Source organism: Numida meleagris, chromosome 17 (assembly GCF_002078875.1).
Source record: "Numida meleagris isolate 19003 breed g44 Domestic line chromosome 17, NumMel1.0, whole genome shotgun sequence".
Classification (NCBI taxonomy): domain Eukaryota; kingdom Metazoa; phylum Chordata; class Aves; order Galliformes; family Numididae; genus Numida; species Numida meleagris.
In genome coordinates this window covers 8,723,088-8,747,033 of record NC_034425.1, presented here as the reverse complement: position 1 = coordinate 8,747,033, position 23,946 = coordinate 8,723,088, and the positions used below count along the sequence as shown (strand labels likewise).

Sequence of the window (23,946 nt, the reverse complement as noted above, 5' to 3'; positions counted from 1 at the left end):
AAGTGCAGCTCTGTGAGCTGCAACAGCAAGGAGGGTGCAGTATGCAGGCAAGCTTCACAAGCTTTCTGGATCAAAGGAAGATGCAAAATATATTCTGGCAAATATTAAAAATAGCCTGTCACGTGATAACAGGGAAAAAGTGCTGAACGAACAAGCCTTGTTAATGCTAGAAGCAAGAACACCGAGTCTTTCAAAAGATCTAATTTTAATATTTGCTGCCAGAATTTGATTATTGGTTAAATAATTGCCCAGCTACATGAAAGAACTTGAAGTTTCTTAGGAGTTCAAGCAGTAAACAGCAAGAAAGATTTTGGGTTTTGTACTGCACTGTTAGAATATACCTGGCCTGACTCTAAGTTCTTGCATGGATCAGCGCTTTGCACACTGACAGAGCCACGAGTCAGGGCTAACTCAAATTAGGAAGAGGATAGACGGAGGGAGCAAGTGGCTGCTTTTCCCCCTGGGGAAGGTATTTGAAAGATGCCTGAGAGCTGAACTTGTTCCAGTACTGTGTCTTCCTCATAGCCCTGTTTCCCATCCCAGAAAGATTGCCTAGTGCAGTGAGTTGGTTTTTAAGAAGCGAGTACACCCTGCAGTCTTTCATAAAGCAGTATCTTGTAGTTAAGAGACAAGACGTCATCATGAGATGTATATGAAGACAACGTTGATATTATCTGATTAGATGAAGCTACTAGGAAACATTAAGTTGTTGCAATCTCTCCGTGCTTGTGTGACAGATTGGCCATGGTGGGAGCTAGCCGTGGCCAGATTCTGCCAATTAATCTCAGCGATGAGTGCTTTTCTCCTCATACAGTTAGTGATTTCAGTACAGCTTGTTGACTGCCCTCTCTCATCAGCTCCTAGGTGGAGCAGCAGAATGTCGCCATTCATTCTCTTGTCATTTATCTTAGTGGATTTTTTTTCTTTGGAAGGAGGGGAGTAGCTGGCTTCAGCACACTCGTGGAGTTTTCTCAGGCTGAAAGGACATACTTGTCATCAGTAAAGAGTACTTTAGAGTGTTAGGAAATCAGAAGCTTGCTTGGCATTTTGTTTTACACGCTAACATAATTGTTAGCTTGCTTTTTTTGAAGGCTCGCTTTCATAAAATATATTGCAATATTTTGTCTGAATTCTACAAAAGATGTTGAGAATCAGGAAAGAGTATTTCAACTAAGTTATATTAAAGAAGAAGCTGTGGCTTGGTCTATTCCATGTGAAGTAGATGGTGGAAAAAAACCAAACACTTACTTAAACCTCAAATCCTATAGTAATTAGTGGAGCAAGTCATATATGAGGATTAAGTGTAGAAAACGACTGTTGAAATGTGCATCGGTGTCAAAGTGAATACATGATAAACAGATTCTGCAGCTTCTATGGCTGTTTTTCATGAACTGACAACCTTGAAGAAGCTAGCAAATAGCATTAAAGAACCTTTCTGTTGGGAAGCTGAGCTTGGTCCTGAGAGCTTCAGCCGTAATGTGGGGAAAGCTAATGCAGGTAGGTGAGGCAGCACGTGCTCCAGCATTTTGTTGTGTTTTTTTTTCTGCTTGGTCTCTTTGGAGCCCTGCAGCTTTGTGCAGCTGAGGTGCCATCCATCACGTTTGAAATGAATACGAGTTATTGTTCAGCCTCTCACACTTTCTGACGCACATGAAGGCGTTGTGTAGCTACGCTTCCATGTTCCGTTCTCTGGTTGAATTAAATCTCGCCAGGGCTGAAGTTGGCCCCGACTTACACTTGCTTAGCTTCTCTGATGTGGCACCCTTTTGTGTAAGGGTTCTCTGTTGGACTTCGAGAGAAACAGCTCTTCACCTTACTGCTCGTGTTCTCTTGTTCATATTATTTGCTGTTTAATGAAAACAGGCATTGAGAATTTTGACGCTCCGTGCTAATATGCTTGTGTTTTCGTGTGTGGACCCATGCAGGATGAAGAAAAAAAAATCCATATTGCATTAGGGTCCTAGAAAACTCAGGTACTCGTTAACTGAAGAACAAATGTAGGTTATCACTGGACAGGTACCCACAGATCAATGTATTAGCACACATGTACTACAAGCAGATGCCAAAGAGAGCTACAGCGGTAGCTCATCTGCAATGAAGTGTTGCTATTTAGGTGTGTAAGGAGAGAGGCAAAAGTGCATTTTTGGCGAAGATTGGTTGAGGATGGAGAATGGTTTAGAAAATAAGTTCTTTTCCAATTAGCCTTAGGGAGCTCAGCTTGCTATAAATTCTTCGTTCTGGAATGTGGCTGTGGACAATAGGTCAAAGATTAAGTAATTCATTACAGAGCTGGTTGGTACTCCTGAATGTAATAAATGAATGAACAGGGCTTTCCATCCATAGCAAGATCCATTACTTTGGGTGGCAATAATTGGACCTTAGTTTTGTTTCTGAAGCGCTTGTGAGGCTCCCCACTCTCTTAGTTCTTGTATGCAGACACAGCTATGCTTGAGGTGACCTGGTAAACGCAGTCATTGCGGTAAAGAGGAACAAATTAAAAGTGATCTGACTGTAACTGCTTATAACTTGAGATTCTAAGGAGGCAAGGAAAGAAACTGTAGGTTGCATTTTGGAAAACTGAAAGAACAATCATGCAAAAACTTGTAAACAGAATACTTCAGAGCTCTGTTTTACAGAGCATCCAGTGTTTTAACGCAGATTAATGAAATAGTAGCGCTAAACCTTCTTGTAGAAGCCTGCTTTACACAAAGCTGCAGAATATAAAGCAGACTTGGCATGAGAGGGACTGCATTGAAATTAAGGAGGTGATTTCAAACAGTTCAGTCACTTCCACAAACTCACCATTGCAAGATTCGGAAATGAGTCTTATTCAGGAAGAAGTCTGTTTCAAAAACAGCTGTGTGCTTAGCTTCTAAAGCTTAGAAATTGGAAACCAGGCACTTGAAAGTAAATCCTGTTTCTCATCAAAACGGAGAGGGTTAAACTGACTTAATTTGAAGGACCCTGCAGCAATCAGACATACCACTGTTCCCTTTTGTGCTGCATAGTGGAAATACAGATGTTACTGACGTCTGCAGTCCCTGCAGCTGTGGCCTCTCATTACAGTGTGGGACACTGGGTCATTTTATGTATGTAAATCCTGCAGCTCTGTTGCTAACAGTCATAGACGGATGGTGGGGTTTCTTATTTTTGCCCGATTTGCTGTGAAAATGAGCCTTGTCCATTCATCCTAGGTGTGCGTGGCCTCTGTGTGTTCCTGATCCTAGTTCTTGAGTAACTGTCTGTTTTTTAACCAAATGCGGCAAGAGAGTTGGAGTTTGGAAAGAAAAATTACATTGCTAAAATTTTGCAAAAGTAGATGGCTGGGTAGGATAGGAATATGTTAGTGAGCAGGAGAGCAGTGGGGATGTAAATGTGCGTTTTCTGTATCGGAGAATTTACATAAGACCTTTAAAATGCTTGATGTGTGTGAAATGCTTCTGTGAGAGCTGACACCCTTATGGATACCATGAGATGTTGATGCGCTTTGAGAAACCAGTCTGTGAGAAGCTAGGTTTTATTGAGGGTCGGGGGCAGTTGTCCCAAACATCTTTCCACCATTCTTCCTCTAAAATCCTTATCTCCTGGAGTCTTGCCATTACGTGACTCTAAGATTGCATTTAAAAAATAAAAATTAGAAAAGCAGCTATGGGGTTTGCAGGCAGAATCCTGAAAGCACTAAACCCAGGTAATGGAATGATCTAGATCCTCTCTGAAGTTGGACAAAGTTATTTCACCTAAATGCTGAACTTTTGTGCAACCTTGCTATATCCTATGCACCCCAGCTCCGCTGCCCAGCTTGAAACTCCTTTGCCGTCAGCCAAGTTTAAAAGTGAGGCCTGTTATCTTATCGCAGTTATTGCAGTATCACACGTGGGCACATGTCCAAGTGACCTTGTGTATGTGTCTTGCCATTCATTCTTCGCAGCGCGTTTCAGCCCGGGCGCTCTGCACAAAGCTCCCTCCTATGGCTTGTGCTAATCAGCGTAACTTTCCACCGGGGTCTGAGGTGGGGGTAGGTTAGAAGTGAGTGAGAAACATGGGACAGTGAGAGTGGGCTAAAGATGTTCAGGGATCAAAGAGAAAAGTAGGTCGTGGCAGGGTATGTGTGCTCGAGGAGGAAAGGGGGAGCGAGGGGAAGACTTGTTTTCCTATTGGCTTTTCAAAGTTGTGCAATATAAGAATTGGATTAACCTGATATGACTTTGTTTTTCTGCCAGATTAGATATGTTGAGTTTCTTGGCATTGTGAATTGTACAGTACATTGTGTGCTGTAAATATGGGTGTGTCGGGATAAAGCTGTAATGACACAACATGCTTGCAGTATAATGCAGCACTGCTGGGTGGACTCTCCTGCTCCCTTAGCACCCCGTTCCCTCTACCCTGAGTGCACACTTGTTGGGGCATTCAGACATCAGTTAGAACAGAGTTCTGCTCTCTGCTTGCAGCCCAGCACCGGGATGTTTCAGCCCCCTCTGGGGCATGGTAACGCTTATCTAAGTCCTGAAATTCCATTTCATCTGGCACTGGCATCATGAAGCGGTATATGCTGTATGAAGTGACTTTAAAAATAAATAATTCTTTTTTTTAAAGCTGCGTGAAAAAGGCACTAAAGAGTTTCATCCTGCTTTCTCTGGATTAAGTTAAATCTTAAAATAAAAAGAAATGGTAACATCTCAGTAATATAAGTTGAAGACGTTGCCTTGAGCTTAACTTTGGCTGAGTAAAAATTCAGAGACAGATCTGAAGTAACTGCAAGCGCTGAGCTCCCTGCTGCTCAAAGTTCATTGTTTTGGATATCTTAAGTAAAATTTTCACAGCTGTATGTATTTGCTCAGTTATTTTTTTTGTCTTCCTTACTTTGTGAGAGAATTTAATTTGCTGTATCCATTTTTCTGTGCTGAGCTAGCCCCATGGAGGAGCCCGATTCCCTTTGTTTACCAGGGGATGAGGGGTGGGGGTAATGAATGGCTTCCAGCTCAGGCACAAGCAGGTAGCTAAGGATGGGTGATCAGCATTGGAGCCCAGTCAGCTGGTGAGCGTCACTTTGAAGACGGGGAAGGAGTGGGAAGATTTTGGAGGGGTGAAGCCTAGGTTACCTTAGGATACCTTTGTTTCATTCCTACTCCCCCATTTCCAGCCTTCCCCAGGGCTGCAGCTGCCCGAGCAAGTTGGACACAGACTGGTGGTTGGCAGCCACTGCATAAGGGCCTGCCCTCTGTATCAGCGTGAGTGCGATGGAAAAAGGACGGATTAATTCCCCCCTGTAGTCAAGTCTGTTTGCTTGGGAGAGAAGAGCGTAAATACAAAATACGAATTGAAGTCAGATCCCAAAGTTTTTGCCATGTCACTTTGCTGCATTGTTACAATGCCTCGCTCTAATTCACATAGGGAAAAAATGGGGTGTGCTGATAAGATGTAGGTTTTTCTGAAGTGGTATTAGGCTGCTCCTTATGGTGATTGAGTCATTTGTTAATAGTAATACAAATTGAGTAAACGGGAGCAGAAGATTGACCTGAACACCTGCATGAATTAGCCGTATCCTTAATTGGCAGAATTAGCAAAGAGTGCGACGTGTTTCAAGTTAACCCACATACCCACCTTTTGAGAAGGTTGAACCACAAGCCTGCAGTTAGTTACAGGTGTTGGATGGCTGTGGTTTGGGTGTCTGTGAAACACCTTAGCTTAGCTGGTGCTTCAGCAGTGAGAAAATGAGGCCAGTGTCCAGACTGAGACCCAGCATCCATCCATCCGAAATCACATGGCTGCTGCAGAGTGGCTGATCTCCGTGGGACTGGACTTAGTGCCAGGTTTAGGCAGTGCTTTTCCAAACTCCCTTATCTGTTCAGTTTTCTCTGTGTGACACGGTTGAAGTCATTGTTGAACATCCTGGTAGTCTCTAGAAGCTAAGCTGTTTCAAACACGTGAAAAGAAATCATTAGCCAAATAGAGGGAAGGAGCTGGAGGTACAATTGTCAACTCGTGTGTCTCTGATTTCAGCAGCTGCTGCACGTGTCTACGTTATCAATTTATTTCTGTTAGAAAGTAAACAAATCTCACTTTTCTTATGTACCCTCATGAGTGCTTCATCTAATTTGCTCTTATCTGCAGCAGGGATGTACTTCTGAGGTCTTGTGTTTGGAGGCTGTTCTTTCTGCTTCCACATGCTGCGTGCTCTCTAGAGTCACGTGCACCCCTGATGCTGGCCAGGGATGCTGTTTTATCTCTTCCAGAGTCGGTTCTTTGAAAACATTATTATCACTACTATCAAAATGCACTAGCTTATCACTGGGGCAGCTCGTAGCCCATTATACCCTATATGTTTTGAGGTTTGATTCTCTTGGCCAAATTTTATCTCTATTTCATGAATGTTCCTCTATGTTCAGTGCTATTACTTGGTGGCTGTTTAAGTACAGAGCATTGGGGTTATGTCCTACCATCACATGCATGCCTTTCCTTTACTGGGCCACATCCTGAGAGGCCTAAGTACCTCTGACTCCTGAATATGGGATTTGAAGTTGTCCAGCACTTCACTATTTTGAGCTCTCACAAGAAGCTCTGCTAATCCTTTACCATGAAGAATTTACTGTTTCCTTCACAGTCAGCTCCTTTCAGGAGCTACATGCCCAAGAAGCTGGTGATATTTAGTTTCCGTGCAGTCCGTGTGCATGCACAGTGCTCAGCATCTCTGCGGGATGTGCTGTGCCTTGGGAGCCCAGGTAGTGCCTGCATGAAGGACAGCTCTGCTGACACGTGTTGAAGCAAAATCCTTAAGTGATTTTTTTTTTCTGCTGCCCTCCAGTTCATAGCCCGTGGCTTGTTGTTTCCCACTTTCTCACGTTTTCCCAAAGCTGCTGGTGTGTACAGTCTGAAGATCACATTTACCCAACACAAGGAAATCAGCTTGGCCTGACTGGCTTCTTCATCACGTGGCTGAGAATGTGTTCACTCTGTTCTGCCAGACTATGGCTAGCTGAGCAAAATACAGTGAAGCTCTGGGCTCCTGGCCAAGCTTTTATTTCACTTTGGAGCTTACAGCCACATATTTGCTGTTTGGCAGGACATCCACTGGGGTATATTTGGATAGTAATCTAGCATTGTTTTGCTGCCTTTTTCTTTTTTCTTAAATGCACAAGTAGTATAAGGCCAGCACTCACTTTGTCCGCTCTGTACACTGTTTCTCAGTGTGCACCGTTATGTACGTGCACTCAAACTTGTAGTCGTGACCTTTGGTAAATATAAGTCAAAGCAATTAACTTTCTTTTATTGAAAAATTCTGGATGTCCTACTCTTTGCCCCCTGTGTGCTGATAACAGAGCTATGTTGTTACTCTTTCCAAGATCAAAAGCTTCACTAGGGTTTGATTGAAGTCCAGTTATGGAAGGAAGCAGCTTTGCTGGAGCTCTGAAAATAGCTAATTGTTAAAATAATAAAGTCTGTCCTTGTGTGTCTTTGTAATCTTTAAAACTGCATTTGGGGGGAAGAGGGTGGTTTTAAAGTGAAAACATAAGCAAGTATCTTGGAAGTAGGAGTGTGCTCTTAGGAGAACAAGTATCCTGCTCTGAATGTCGTACTTCTCCACCCCAAGCTTGCCTTCCTCTGATGCTGTTTGCATGCAGCCTGGCTCTTGAAGGAAAATAAAGCTGGATTTAATTTTTTTAACAGTATGGAAGGCTCTGCGTTTGGGGGGGATAAAGGCTTTGTGATGCAAACTCATTTATTTCTCTGAAACAAAAATGGGATGTTCAAAATATGGCATGTTTTGGAAAGTTGGCTCTGGGTTTGAAACCCCAGTGTCTCTGATGGTACCCTTGAATGAAAAAATGGTACAAAAACATAAGGCTTAGGCAAGGGGTGCAAAGCAGCATCGCCAGCAGCAGCGTTGGAGGAGCAGTTCCAGCTTTACAAAGGAATGTCTCTTGAAAGGTGTGGGTTTTCAGTTGGTTTGTTTCATGTAGGCAGAACTTGGCCCGCAAGTCTGTTCTTACAGTTACTTTAAGCAGATGAACACTAGCAAAAACTTACATACATTTCCCCAAATCTGTGTGTTGTTCTATAAAACATCTGTCTACAGATGTCTTCTCTTAGTGTCTCCTGCATCCTGAGAGAGAAGAGAGCTGGGAGGAAGGACCCCCAGCACGAGGCTCAGCTGCTGTTGGCTGCCAGCACTTCAGGCAGGGGAGCTTGCTTCGTGGGGTCAGAGCCCAGCTCGTGTAAATGCCCATTTATCAGTGTCAGTGTTCAGTTAATTGAAACATCAGGATGAATAAACAGAAGTCAAGATGACAGTATGGGGGGTGCTAAATGAATCTTTTCCAGTATTTTGCACTGATTGCTGTAGATGCTGCTTTGGTGATAAGGTATTCAAGACTTAATGGAGTTTTGAACTTAAAGCAAGATTTTACTCGGGTTTCTCTATTTCTTTTCTAATGTTATGTGCATAGCCAGACATCTTATGTAGGACAGTTTAAATCCCTGCATGAAAATCAACCCTCTTGTACTTTCTCTTTAGACAGCTGGACTCAAAAACACTAATTACTTGAGTAGAATCTTTGCATTATACATAAATGGTGTTGAGTATTAAGCCCAGAGGATTGTACAGATCCAGTGAAGCTCTTTCGTTCGTCGTATGAACCTCTAGGACTAGAATTTTCTTAGCCCCTTGAACTGTTACTTGTTAGAATCTTGGTTTTTTGCTCTCTCCTTTTTATTTAGTCTTTATTCATTTGCCTCAACATTTTTTGAAATAATCTGTTAATTCTGGCCATAAGTTTTAGGCCATAAAATACCCTGCCTTCAGTAGTTCAGTTTTGTGCTGTTACTGGGCTTGGTTGGGTCCTCAGTGTACAAACTGCTTCATTGCCTTCTGAGAATCTTATCTGTGAAAAAACAGCCTTAGTGAGGGGTACCCTGTTGGTCAGCTTAAAGCTGTTTATACAGCAGCAGCTTTAGCTCGCTCAGGAGCAGCCTTGCCTGATCTCTAGGAGCTGCTGAAACTCATCAAGCAGGTTCCTGTTAACCAATTAGCCAGTTAAGCAGAAAGAGGAAAGGTGTTTCTCCTGCTTGTTTTTTTTCCCCCTTTGCAGAGTTTAACCCATTCTTCCCCAGGCTTCAGATGTTGTTGATGTCCGTAACACTGAAATAATAGCAAGGAGAGCCAAAATAGGGTTAGAAAAGGGGTCTCTGGTCCTGCAAGGACTGAGCTGTGTCAGTGTACATCCCTCAAGTGGGCAGAGACATACGGTTTCCAGCGCAAATCTTGGGTGCTGCCATTCTTAGCTGGAGTCCTGCCCTAGTGCTCATCAGCTGGCTTTTTGCCTTGTATTTTAATGAAATCTTTACCAGGAAAAAAAAAAAGCCAAAACGCTCCCAATCCCAAACCCAGTAGCGAGTGTTCATCACTGCCAGGACAAATCTGTTGGTTCCCAAACTCTCCTGCTGTGTCTTGATTGGAAGACTTAAATTGCTTGCTCACAAAATAAATGCTGCAGATTATACAAGGTACAAAGAAGCTCTTTCTAGACAGATTTTAAATACATGCTCAGGTGATATCAGATGGCTTGGTTGTCCACATCTGGCTGTCTCCTAAACTGCATGTTAAGACAGAACGTGCACTTGACTGTTTCAATGGCTGTCAATGCTTCATGTGTCTGTGATGAGTTCAGAGGGATTGTCAAGTAACAGCGCAGTTGTCAAACAAATAATTTTGCTTGTGATTACTGGAAATAGTAAATGGGTGCGTGGAATATGGTGAAGAAATATTCTTAATTCCAGTAGAGAATGGGAGGATTAAGTGACTTTCATGACTGCCATAACTTGAATAACTTGGTGAAGATTCCTCCTTTTTCCTTCCTATCGCCTGTCCAAGGAATCGGCTTCACAAGCAGCAACATCTCTGGGGGTTCTCTGACGCGGGTTGAGGCCTTCTTCCAGGAAGTCAAATTTCTTTGATTCCCATTGTTTTCACAAAGCTTGTTAGCGATACGTGTTTGAGAATAATCCGTCTCTGCCAAATTTGTTTGAAATCGCCCCGTAGTTGAAAAAGCTGGGAAGGAGGCTCCAGAAGCTTGCACAGCCCAATCACACAAAGCTCATCTCTGTAGGATATGGAGCTAAAGAATAGTTGTTGAGTATTGGCGTGCTGAAATGAAGCCTGTGGAGTGACTGGCAGACATAAAGACCATCTGATATCTTAACAGCGTATATAGCCTTGCCCAGGGTCACGGGGTACTGCTCCTGCCCATTGTGCTGAGTACCCAAAGAGCTCATCCAGGCAGTGAAATGGAGGCAGACGGGGCTGGGCAAAGTTCTGGCGTTACTGAGCCAGGGAGCTGCAAGGCAGCGTGCCACCTCATGCCCAGCGGGTAGGACACATGTTCTGAACTGGGTGAAAATAAGGCCTCTGCTTCAGTAGGCACTTCTGCCAGGCCCCAGGTTAAGCAGTTGATGTATGCAAATTGAACCACATACTGTGTGCAGGGGATGGGGAGTGCTGGGTGTGAGTGGTGTGGAATGCACATACATAAATGGGCCTGGGCACGAGGAGGCAAGGTGTTTCCACCTGTGAGTGGATTAGTTACTTCTGGTGAAATGCACAAGGACGTAGAGTTAGCTTCTGCAGGAAGAACACGTTAAAGGTGGCAAGAAGCACCTTTATCGTGAGACCTGCTCTTAAGTTATTTCCAAACGTCTGGAGCACCATAGGTCTCATCGGTGCTGGTTGCTTTTTTCCCTTCTGGGTAAGTAAAGGAAGAAGAAATGAAAACGTTACAGGCTTTGCTGCATTTTAAAAGTATTATTTATATGGTGCAGCTCTGTTTTCTGTAATTTTTTATATCCAAAATACCGAAGGCTTTGGAATAGAAGAAGAACTGCATATCTGAATTTAAGATAAAATAAGATGATCTCCCTGACAGAGACAGTAGAAATGATGTGATATGACAGTTGCTGTAGCAACACCACCTACTTCATGAAAATCAGAGTTAACAGGAGTGTAAAAGGTAAAGCCCACATAATTTTCCAAGCCTGTGAGTCGCTGCTGCCCTCAGCTTGCAGCACCATCCAACTCCCCAGTGTTTTCACTTGGGTACGGATGTACCTTCTGCATGGCTGGCTCCTGCAGCCCGATCCCGGTTTCGGCAGGGCCGTGTGGTGGAGCCTGCAGTGGCTTTGTGCGTGCATGACCCACTGCAAATAAAGGAGTGGAACATGTGGGATCGAGGCCCTTCCAAAAATCCCATGGGAAGGTTTGGACAGCAAAGTGCTATGTGGCCTATGCTGTTTCGCAGGTATTCCAGGTAGAGAATACAGCCACCATGGTAAAAGGGTGCCAGATCATCCAGCTGTGGGAGTCAGCTAACAGGAAAGCGGTGTTACGCTACGTACAAACTGTAAGAATTGTCAAGACTGAAGGTGTTGAGGATGAGTACATTGTCCCTTCCCTCCCTCTCATATAATCCCTAAGTAATGGTGTTGCACAGCAGTGACACGTTGCTGGTGAGAGCAGGAGAACGCATCCTCTTTTGATCAGTGTGGCACTGAGCTGCTCATTTGGCTGCTGCCAAGTGCCCAGCACAGCACACAGAGGGCTTTGTTCGCTTGCAGGCAGAGAATTGTACAAAATTTTCTATACTTGAAGGGGGTAGAAGTGTCTCTGTTAAAGAAATGCTTCAGTGCCAAGACATTGTTGGAAAGTTGTTTGGTATGTCTGGATTGGCAACTAATTGCGTAATTTGCAGCTATGGCTACTGTAAGAAAAATACCATATTAAAAATAAGTTTACTGTAATTAAGGTTGCTATTGGCTTACAGTTTTCTTAATGATAATTTTCAGAAAACAGAGTCCAGTTTGCTTACATATATTTTAAAAATACAGACACGTTTGTGAAGTTCCCATAAAATGTGAATTGCTAAGTGGTTTGCCAGTTTGTGTTGCCTTAAAGTTTACATTCAAACAATTTGATATTTCTGTGAGTGCTTGGCAGTGGAGGGCCAAGCTGTGTGTGATGGCAAAAAGTGAAATCTTCATTACTTGTGAATTGGATCACAATTGAATAGGGTATTTGGTGTGCTACAAAAATCTGTACTGTGCAGCAGCTATGAAGAAATACCAGTAATGTCTGTATGCAACAGTCTGCTCTCCTGGAATTTTCCCTAAGCCTCAGTTACGCGTTCCCTTCCTCCTCTGACCCATTTTCAGACCAGGCGATGACTGATGCATTCATATGCTTTATGATGGAAGTCATGTATCTGTCACCCAGTTCTGCTACCCAAGAAGGAGACGTCCACACACCCTTTGCTTTCTTTGTCTGTGCTTATTGAGAATGACATTAGTATGTAAAAGCAAACTAGGCTCCTGCCCTATTGCGCTGTAGCAAACCAAAGACAGGTTTTGAAACTTTGCTGTTCTTTTTTTTTCCAGCTTTGTTACAAGCTCCTAAAATTACGTTGGAGAGAAAAGAAAATGCATTAAGTCTTAGAAGGTTAGGGAAACAGCATGTCCTCATTCTGACATCTCTTCTTCTTAAAATGTGATTAGAAAAATCACTCTCTGTAAAGCTTTAATTTAGTTTTGTCACCTAAAGAGTGTACTTTGTTTTAGTGAACATGAAATGTAAATAAAACCAACAGCTAATGCAAATCTGTGTTGCGTACAGGATAGGTCAAAAGAGAAGGCAAGATTTGCAAGTTGCTGTAATTCTGCCCAGTGACCCCTTTTTTGTAAGGGATACATTCAGCCAGCGGCTGATAGCATCTGTTGTCTGTCTCGCAGATCTGCCATTGCCTGCCAATGGCAGGAAATGCACCTGGTTCACGTGGCTTCTCCATGCCATTGCAAATCTCGCTCAGCTGTGTTTTGATAACACGCCCAAGCAAGATCGGCTTGGGTACTAGAACTGGGTAACAGATACATGACTCATGAGTGGCATATGCTGCAGGATTACATGGTGGCTTTGCAAGACCTGTTTACTTACTGGGAGCGTGCTGTCCTGGATGTTCGTTAGCCAAATAGGTAGAGCAATATGAGAGGAACTTGGTCTGGAGTCTTGCAGAGGACATTGGCTGTGACATGAATGCAGCCTGGGGACAAGTTCTGAAAGCGGTATTCCTCTTAAGGGGTATTTATGGATGACATATGAGGCTGATACCTAAAGCAGGGGCTCACTTAAAGTCTACTGTTGGTGTAATGATTTATGAAAGCTGGGTCTAAGGAAGGAAAGATGGACCTCTGTGTCCTCAGAACAGGTGAACAGTTCTGATGCTTCTCTGGAAGTTTCCCTTTCAGAAACAAAAGAATTGTACTTTCTCAGGAGCCTTACTATATGTGAATAACATGCCAAAGGATGTCATGAATCTCCAACACACCAGAGGATACCAGCGTCTTGAAGTGAAACGTGCTCCTAAGCCAAGATGAAATACCTGTACGAGCATGCTTCCCTACAGCTTCTCTTCCAGCTCTGTCTCCGCTAAATGTCACTTTGGCCTGTCTTTGTAGGGAAAGCAGCACCCTACAAAAAATCAGAAAGTCATTTTAGAGGCTTTTCAGGGGTTTGAAAACAGGAATCCCTGTGCATTGTCCCAGGATCAGGGTAAACCCCTTATTCTCTGTGTGTAGCAGTTGTGCAAGGGAGTTGTTCAGAATGGAAACAGCTGCTTTCGGCATCCTGCAGTCTGGCTGTAGGGGCTGGTTTGGGAAGGAGTAAAAGTCTGATTTCCTGGGAGCTGTCAGGAATGGGGCCTCATGGAACAAAGTGCTGTCTTCAGACAGGTTAAAGAGTATGAATCTTAGAGAACAGCAGAGTCGTAAGTCCAAGAGGCATCATGGAGAATTTCACCAGGTGATGCCTTAGTTACTTATTTATCCCTTTTGAAGGGTGCAGGGGACGTAGTGTATTACGTGCATGCTGAGTTGCAAATTCAAGCCCTCAAAAGCCTGCAAACACTGAAACAAAGGCTACATGTGCGGCTCCAGTCTAGTGCAGCCCCCTCCTTTCTCTGCTCTGAGACCCAGGCTTTAATTACATTATACCCTCTTCTTTTTATCCTTTCCCTTTTGAATGCAGAGGTCAGACTAGCTCTGGGTTGAATCAGGGCTGTATCAGGAAGGAAGCGGTTGTCTGTAGGATCTTGGATCTTGACCTCATTTGCTGCAGATGTGAGAGGACACGAGGAACTAAGAAGGAGAAGGACAAGTCTGGCAGCAAAGAGAACGATTTTGTCTGGAGAAACTGGCTTTTGTTACTTTCTTTGCCGTGCAGTTCAGTAGAACTCTGAGCAAGTCAGTTAATGGCATTAACTTGTCCCACTGGCTGTTTGCCCTCTCATTTTGTGAGGAACCCAGTCTGCTATTTGGGTAGCCCTCCCTTGGATCAGTGTACAGCCCAGCCTGCAGCACAAATGGCAACTGATCTGAAACATGGCCGCGTCACATTGGATAACTGATTTAAAATGCCTGTACCTCTCCACCTGCTAAAGGGAAGGGCTGCCCCTTCTTTCATGGGAGTATTGAGTGGGAAAAGTAGTTCAGGCAAAGCATGCAGATGCAGTAGCCTGAATGCTGGAAAGAACTCCTGAAAAGTTTCTGGTTGTGTCTGTGCAGGAGGTTAGGATAATTTGTGGCAAATAATGTATAGGTCCATCTGGGTACATCCAAATGGGGAAAACAAGTGACTCCTGAACAATAAAGGATCTGAAAAAAAAGGTATTGTGTGATCAGAAGTTAAAAGATTCTGGCAACAGTGTATTTTCTTAAAACAACTGTTATAACTGCCTCAATTAAATTTTAAAAGCACATTGAAATGTCAACCTGGATTTTCTCTTGTGCCCCCCCTAGGGTGTGCAGGCTGGCATTGAGTGGCACTGGAGCTGAGCACAGGGCAATGCTGCACGGAGCTGGGGCTGTGGGCTGGGAGCACAGAGCTCTTCTACTCCCTCCCTCTCTTCCAGGACAGAGCACTAGCACTGTGCAGGGAAAAGTTGGCCAGAAATTTGTAACAGGTTGAAAACAAAGTATTTTTGCTGAAACTTTTTCAGGAAGCTGTGGAACCATTCTGGCAGAAACATAAATTGGCACATTCAAATCCAAACAGAATGGCTGAAATCTGGCAAAGTTCTAAGAAACTGAAGACGGCATCCTCTAATGGGAAGTGTCAGGCAGCCTTAATAAGACTACCAGTCCTGCCTGTAATAATACTGCAGAGGCCCAGAGCGGGAGGCACACAATGCTGAGAGGGGAAATGGCAATTCCTTCATAATAAAATGCACAAGATTTGTAAACAATGCTGGTATCTTTAAAAAATACATGTTTTAAAAACACTTCTTAACACTTAGTGTGGGTTAGGAGCAGTGCATGTGTTGTGGTTGCATTGGATTACGATGCTTCTTTCTGCAGGAAAGGTTTGCAGTCATTCCACATTCTGCAGAATCTAGGTTGTGGAAGACAAGAAATAGAATATCTGTGCTGGGTTGAAGCAGTGGTCGAAATACACTTGTCTGGTGCTTTGGAAGAAAATAAAGCTCCTATAGGAATTGCTTACATAAATGCACCTGAGGGTGAGCTGTCTTCCTCAGCCCAGGTAGACTGGCTGGGAGTTGAGGCACCGTGGCTGGTCCTTCTCCACCTGTTAGTGCAGATGCTGGTCTTAATAACCATGCAGATGTTTCAGGGGCAGGAAGTCACTGAAATCAGTTAGGAAAGTAAAATGTAGCTTATGATGTTGCAGCAGGAACTGTGACCTGACAAGATATTATCTATGGATAAATGTTAGCCTCCAGAATGCTATTCTTACTTTACTGTCTGGCTGGTTCTTTTGCCTGTCTTGCTTCCTGAGCTCTGCCTTGTGCTGTGCGTTGACCTTAGAGGCAGAAAGAGTTAATGCAGAAATATATAGCAGATTAGTCTGGGACAGTCTGTGATTTGGAGTGAGAGAAGTATCCCAAAAAGCTGGCCAGCCTCCAGCAGGATAAAAGGTTTGGAAATGATATCAACGGAGCAGTGGGGTTCTCTGAAGCAGCTCTGGGTGAGGGTTATGTGTCAATGTATTTCCACACTACATCATAATACTGAAGTACCCAAGGTGCCTTTAGTTTATATAAAGAAAAATGATTAGCAAACACATATTTTCTCTCTGGGCTGTTAATAAATTGAATGAGAAACTCCTCTTTTCTCTCCTTCCAACTCTGTATGTGTAAAAATAGGGGAAAATATTTTTATTAGAGCATCTTCACTTCCCTTTCTTTTCTCTTCTCAGCTGCTGTTTTCCAGCCAGCTGCTGAACTGATGAGAAGTGTGAAAGGGCTGTGAGAAGGGAGATTTTCTGAAAATCAGGCACATTTCTATGGGAGCTGAATGATTCAAAATTGAGTTCTACATAATTCATCAGGGATCTCCTGCAATACAAGTAATAAGTCTGTCAAGTAATGGTACAGTTGAAGAGGTTATTTCCATCTTAACTCTCCTAGGCACAGCTGCAGGCAGGATGTCTAAAGAGGGGGAAATTATGGGTCAGGATTCCATGATCAAACTCCCCACAACACCTCCACGTTTTGGTTTTATAGGTATACAAAAGTACTGTTGTATATGAAGGTATATAAAAAAGCTACTATACTTCCGAGTTTTGTATTTTAATTATTGCAAGCAATTAAAAGCTGTTCTTTTCTTACCAGCCACTTGGTGACCTAGATGACATGAGCGAATGGCTTCGATCCATTTCTCTTTGAACAAGGAACCACACTGAAAATATTACCATTACGTTCGACTTCCTCACTGGCAGTCTCTACTGGGAGGAGAAGGACTGAAAGGGTTAGAACAGCCAACTTTCTTTCAAGTCCTTCCTTCTGGAAAATTTTCTGCTATTGCTAATATGAGCCAGAGCAACACCAAGAGCATTAGCGAAGGCAAGCTGCTGGGGCAGCCGTAGCTGCTGGGGTTGCCAAAACCTGCTGACTTCTCTGCCGGGAGCCACCTGGAGCTGCGTCTGTCCTGGCAGACACTGCTGCTGGAGTGGAGCTCTGCAAGCGGGAAAGTTTCCAGACAAAAGGCCAGTGTTGACATAGTTGTGGTCTCTCCAGGCCGTGGTTGAGACACATCACTGGGGTGGTATGAGGGGAAGTTTCCATTAACCATTGTTCCCAGCTTGCTTCCACCACCACTGTGGAGTTCTGCAGCTGGATTTCCAAAGGAGCTCAATGCTCAAGAGCTCTCATTTCAGCAACTTAAATAGAGGGGCTAAGATCTTTCCAAAACACTTGGCATTCATCAGCCCCCATTGAGAACAAAGCTAAGCACATTAAAAAACCCAGCCACTTTGCTGTTGTGAAAATTTGGCCACTGTTGTGAGTATGGAGCGTTTAAATAATGCAGAGACTGGCAGTGAAGGCATCTGGCAGCTGATGCTGAACAGCAGGGGCTTTACCTTCACCTGGCCTTGCGGCTGGCACTGGAGGCTTCCTCCTTGGCTCATTCCTTGCACATCGTGGCCTCTGACCGGCCCTCTCTCGGGATGTTGTGACAGCTGTGAAGCTTGCTGATGTGAGGATTAGTCGGCTGCTAGGCACATGACGTTCAGATTGCTGTTCTTATTTGACCTACCTCTGATTGCGAGGAATTTAGTGCATAAAAATAACACCCTGAACAAATTTGGCAGAAGGATGCACAGCTAAAGTGCCATGCACACAGGGGGAGAGGAGGTTGAAAAGCAGTGTAACATGAGGCCACATACTGTACTTCTGCAGTAACAGCAGTGCCAAGTCCAGCGCAGCCCACGCTGTCATCTTAGGTTACGACGAGTTCCAGCACCACATAGATGCAGTGGCCATTAGCCAGTAAACTAACGAAGACAGGTTCCTGGCTTGCATTATTGGCAAAACTTGATAGAATAAATACAAAGATACAAAGTGCCAGGAGTTGCCTAATGTAAAACATTGGACAAGGAAATACTGGTTTTTTTTGCCTGGGGTTTCATCCACCCTCATTAACTCTGTTGTGCTCAGTGGAGTTCCTGATCATCTGCAGAGCACTCTGCACACCAGAGCGGAGAGCAAACACAGACTGACAGAGGTGTGCAGGTGGTGGGAGCCTGTGAATCTCTTCTAGCATAACAGTCTTCAGGCTCCTAGGTGATAATGCTTAGCTGTGCACATAATTTTTTCAGGCAGTGCATTAGTGAATAGCAGTCACCTTTACTGAGCCTTGCCTTGAAGGTCCTTAAGGACCTTTACCTACTGAGAGCTTGGACTGGGCAAAGCAAAGTTCATGCAGGTGGGTAACAAGGCAGGATTGTGGTTACTGCACGTTCTTCTCCCACATTACTTGGAAATGCAGTGCTCTTTGTTTTATTGGTTTGTTGTTTTGTTTTTTTTTCACTGAACAAGATGCAATACCTCAATATCCCATGCTTAAAAGGAGCTTTTGTGCCCTTTCTTTCTTTAGAGAGATCTTGTAAAATTTCATTTACAAACCTCATATAATTCTGTCATATGGCACATTGTAGATAAATGATAATATGTGAGCTGATAGCCTGTACCTAGAACTTTAGCAATACTGCAATACCAGTGCTTCTGTTGAGGGCTATTAGAAAGCTGGGGCAGATTTCACAATCTCCATGACTTTTAGAAACACCCTGCACGCTCACTGAAAATATTATAAAGTATTCAGAGAGAGCTTCATTTTTATCTGCATTACAGAAGTTGCAAGATTTATACATGCGTATTTCTATATATTGGTCTGCATTAAAGACTGTCTGCTCTGATACAAGCATGCTAACATCAAAGGAAGCTTTCCTGCATTTAATCCTTTAAATAAGCCTGTTTCTGCCAGCCCATGTATCTGGAATGAGATTAGCCATCCATTTAAAGCAAGGGACAAAAATGTCTTGGTTTACTGAGCCTTCTGGGCTGGCTTTAAAACAGTTAATAGTTTGGATTTCCTCGCCACCCCCTTTGAAGACAGTTTAGCTTAAACACCTATTAAACAAAGTTATCCCCAGGTCTAGCGAAAAAACCTTCCTGTGAAAGCTGCCCACAAGTGGAGTCCCATTGCCCGTGTCCTGCTGCCTGTGTCCCTTGAGTTGGTCTGTACCTGCCAGGCCTTAGTAGGCCTCAGCAGGCCTCAGCGGGCCAAGGTGGGCTGAGGCATCGCCATCCCAGAGCTGCCCAAGCCCCAGGCCCTGAGCACACAGCACACGGTGCTGGGCTCGGTGAGGAAGGCTGCCAGGAAGCCCCGCACTCAGCACCGAGGCCTTGGCAGCGGCGTGCCATGTCGTGCGGCACGAGAGGAAACGCTGTGCTGGCGCAGTGCGGGCAGATGAATTCTTTCCTCTTGCTCTCTCATACAGATATATATATTAATCGAATAACTTTGATCCTCCTTTTTTCTTCTCCCAGGCCCTTACTAACCTTTCCTGGAAGCTGATTTTATCAGTGCTATTTTAGAATGGGAATTACAAAAGACAGGCTCCCTGTTAGTAAGCCCTGGTTTGCACAATGCAATTCCCCGGTGCATTTTCTGTGCGGTTCCAATATTGTTGCTGCAATCTTTTAGATTAAAATAAAACCTACATTGTTAACGGTGACCTTGATTTGGAATTAGAAATGACACTTAATGTTTACCATTTTACACCATAAATATTACAGATGCAGGCACGAATAAGGAAATATTATGCAGTCACAGGATGTTTGTGTAGATATTATGAAAGCCATCATCTCTCTAAAGTCAAAATGAATTAGCTAATAGCCGAAATTATAAAAGAATATCTACTTCAATCACAAGTTCTTCTGAAGTCTGTGAGGCTGGTACTTCTGAGGCTTGCGAAAACTTCTGAAAATTCTGCCCATGGGGATGGGCAGCTGACCTTAGGATCCTATTTTGGGAACCTTTGGTTGAGATTTTAAATTGGAGTTGTAGTGGGAATGGTGCCTGTACTGGGGCTGTCACACTGAAGTCTTGAAGGGTATACTGAAGGTTAAGAAAGGAAATGTAGGGGTGATAATAGTTCTTTTCTTGCGGTAGGCTCATTTTAAATAGTTCTTATATACCATTAAAAGAGCAATAAATAGTGTAAATAAGGGTTCTTCCGTTTTTGCACAGCATCTTTGTAGCCTGCTATGTTGCTAGTTTCCTTCACTGTCTTTAAAACATTGCTGGTAAGATTTCTGAGAAAATAGTTAGCACCTCCTTAGTGGAGAGCTTTAGCACAGTTTGACAGTACGCTTTCATGAGATTTTTTTCCTATTACAACTAATACACTCAGATTCTAGAAATCTGTGTGAGAATAAGAGGAAAGATTACAGTGTAATGGATAAATCAGACCTAAATTACAGTACTTAAGATTTGTTCCTGAGGCTGCGATCATAAGGCATGGGTTGGAGCGGTAAGCGGTAAGCCCTCTGCCTGCACTTGAGCACAGCTCTACTGGGTTCATTGGTCCTAAATGAGGACGTAAGATTAGCAACCAGAATTAGGAACCAGTTTTGAAAATAATGGCGTGAGCATGTCTAGATCAGAATATGCACCCTAAAAATGGGCAATCTAATATTTGACTAGAGTTGCTACCAAACTTACAGTGAAAGCTTAAAGAATTATTGGTTGTAAAGTATTTACAGAGCCTCTAAAATCCATGTTCAGTGGTATTATTTACATGATTTCTTCTAACATAGCTGAATTCTTCCTTTATTTTTGTAGGTCAGATCTTGCCAACAAACCGAAACACACCGAGTCCTATTGATCCGGAGACCATCCAAGTTCCCGTTGGCTACGAACCTGACCCTGCAGATCTTGCTCTTTCCAGTATTCCTGGCCAGGAGATGTTTGACCCTCGTAAGCGCAAATTCTCTGAAGAAGAGCTGAAACCACAGCCAATGATTAAGAAAGCTCGCAAAGTCTTCATTCCAGATGACCTGAAGGTAAATTGGAACTGGTGACAAGATTGTTCATACACAGACCCTAAGGCAGTTGTTCTTTCAGATACACATTAGGAGCATGAATCTGTTTGCTCATGTAATGTAAATCTGCCAAACTAAAAATGGCTTTTTTGTAGAATAAAACTGTTAATGGTTCTGAGGAAGATTGAGGGGAGGATGTCCCTTTTGTGTTAATCAACACTTGAAATTCATATCAATATTAATTTCCTTTGTATGCCAGAAACTTCCTGCGTGACCTTGGCCGAGCTTAATTTGTCCCATATTTCCCATTTACAAAACAGTCTGATCACGTTTCCTTTTCCTCCACTCTGTCTGGCTCATTGGCATAGTCTTCAAGGAAGAATCCCTCTCTCACAGAGTGTAGTCTGTGGAGACAGAATAAAATATGTTTTGTCTTGTTTGAAAGTTTCTTTAGCTCTGTGTTTTACCAACAAGTGGGAACACTACGCTACATACTGTTAATTTAAGTGAAAGAATCTAAAACTGTTGAAGGAAAGTAGAAGAAAATAATTTTGCCAATAAGTGTATTTTAGTACAATACTTAAAATATAATACAATCATAATACAGTATTTAAAAAGAAGCACACTTGTTTATGTCTCTCACCATTTCTGAGATGGGAAGAGCAAAAGCTCCCCAGAAGAGAGCTGCACAAATTGACCGGCTGATTCAGTTTATCAAATAACTGTGAAAATTGTCATTACTTTCAAAATTCTATTCCCAGCATGTGATTGCCAAGAGGACCTTTTTATCAGAAGTAGTCAGTGCGGTTTCATTTGGCTGTTGCTCCCCAAGATTGAAAGCCTGTTGGAAGAGGGAATCTTTGGCTGTGTGTGCCAAGAGGCTGTGGTGCCACGTGTGTACGCCACAGTGATAGAGTTAGGGAAAGAAGCTGATGCTGTTTGCTATTTTTGTCCCTCAGGATAATGTTGTGCAAGCTAAAAGCGCAGAAAGCACAATCCCAGTAGTGTTCAGGTGATAATGTTGCTGTCACTTTGTAATGTCCTCTGTTTTCATTCAGAAATGTTTCTCGGTACCATGGCATTATTTTTTCAGGCAAATTTTACTATTTTTGATGCTCTGTTGGCATTGCAGTGTACTGTGAGGTCTACCTAAGTAGAGAAGTTCAGTGCAGAAATGGCTACACGGATGTAAGGAGAGTGAAAATTGTCTCTCTGTTGTATGTCATTTTGTGGTATCTCCCAGGTATCCTAGCTAGCCAAAGGTAGCTTTTGCCAAAAATGCCTCACGACAGAGGCAGAAAATGTCAGTGCCTTGCATGCAGCAGTGGAGCACATGAGTTTTCAGTCTAGGACCGAACTGGAATTTCGGGGTCACATTTCCCCGAGATAATCACATCAGATGCCCTTGACTCATTTCAGAATGCTTGACCCAAGTGCTGCTTCTGCCCTGGCATGTGGAATGGCTGTTGAGTTCTTGGGGAGGGTAAGCAGATTAGACCAGTCAATCGTCTCTGGGTTGCATGTGATTTTGAAATGCCAGCCTTACCTCTTTTGGGCCTGGATTAAGGGATTTGCCGCAGCAATTTGTTAAAATAAAGATGGATGAAGCCTAGGTGGCACACTAATAAATTGCTTAAAGCTGATTTTTTTTGGAGTGGAATGAGATGGGAAATTATAAACAAGATTTGGGTCATAGCTTTTTGCTGCATGCTTGTTTTTAAGAGGATTTTGGGGGGGTCCTATCTAAATGCAGGTGAAAAGAAATTTAGAGATACACTGGCTCCAAATCATGGTTGCTGGACACCTCACTCAGCTAAAATAGTATAAAGCAGTTGTAGAGTGCTTCTAGCTGTCATTTTGCTCTTGCTTTGCCTTGTGCAAGCAGCGGCAGAAGATGCAGAGCAGCTGTATTAGCCTTGGCGTGTTTCCTGCAGAAAGACAGAGGAGTGGGTGATGTTTCCCTGCTCAGTAGGGACAGATGGCTCGCAGCTCTCGCCCGGGAGATGGGGCTGTGCTACCATGCTTGGTGAAACAGGAGTGCTGCACTCAGATCGTAAGCAAATGTAAGCATATAAAAATGGAAGGATGGTGCTGGGAAGTTGGAGCTGTGTGGCTCAACCAGGCAGTCTGAGGGCTGGATGGCCGTGTCACTCTCTTCAGGGAACTGAATTTCACTTTTCCTAAGAGATTCTGCTCACTTTGTGTTTACTGAGTTGTTCCAAATTTCTAGAGCTTAGTTCACTTTCATAGCAACAGTGATGCTACCGTTTTATTAGAAGAGTGGAGAAATCAGGTGAAATTAAGTAGTAAGTTAGAGCTTTTGATGTACAAATGCAACTAAGGTGATCTCCTAGAGGCAAGTCTTTTGGGGGAACGCTTTGGGAATATGTTGACTTGTGAAACTTTAGAGGTGAGCAGACGTATTTCTGGCAAATGCTTTTTTCTTCACTGTCAGAGCCCATTGCACGAATCTCTTTGCAGGTGATACCAAAGCAGCCATCCTTGTTTTGCCATTCCTGAATTGGCTGCCAAGGAATCCTCATCCAGTGACTTGCTGCTCTGGTGTGCAAACACGAACCCTTTGGGGTGCTGTAGTGAAAGCTCTGAACAGAGGAAAGAGCTGAACAACAGAGGATGTGGATGGTTCCAGCAAACGGAGTGACCTGGGTGTTGGGTGGCAAAGAGGAGCAGGGCCATACGGGAATTAATCAGTACTGCTTGAGCAACCAGTTGGGAGTCACTGCACACGTGGGTGGATGTGCTAACTAGGGCAGCATAGCTGTGAGATGGGTCATGCTGCTGGAGTATCACCTTGGTTTTCCTCGGAGGAATTCATTCCCAGGAGGATGAGGGGGTTTGTGTAAACGTTCTGGCAGAAGTACAGGCAGGCCTCTGTGCTCGCTGGCTGGGCTGAGCCCTGCAGGTCTGCAACTCATGTCCCTGCAGTGCCCGGCCTTGTCAGGGCTCATTGGGCCATTGAAACAGAATAGGCAAAATCACAGCAAAACCCGTGGGGTCGGGGCAGCCGCAGCCTGGGGGCTGCACGCAGAGCCCATCCCGCTGGCCG

At 43.7% G+C, this 23,946-nt stretch overlaps 1 protein-coding gene across 1 annotated transcript in view; it reads left to right on the top strand.

Annotated features, from left to right (window-relative positions):
- HLF (HLF, PAR bZIP transcription factor) overlaps positions 1-23,946 on the top strand; it is a 34,126-nt gene that overhangs the window by 6,131 nt on the left and 4,049 nt on the right. Inside the window, exon 3 of the mRNA XM_021414630.1 lies at positions 20,680-20,900. Within this exon, the coding sequence (XP_021270305.1) occupies positions 20,680-20,900 (221 nt within the window). The remainder of the gene's footprint in view (positions 1-20,679; positions 20,901-23,946) is intronic.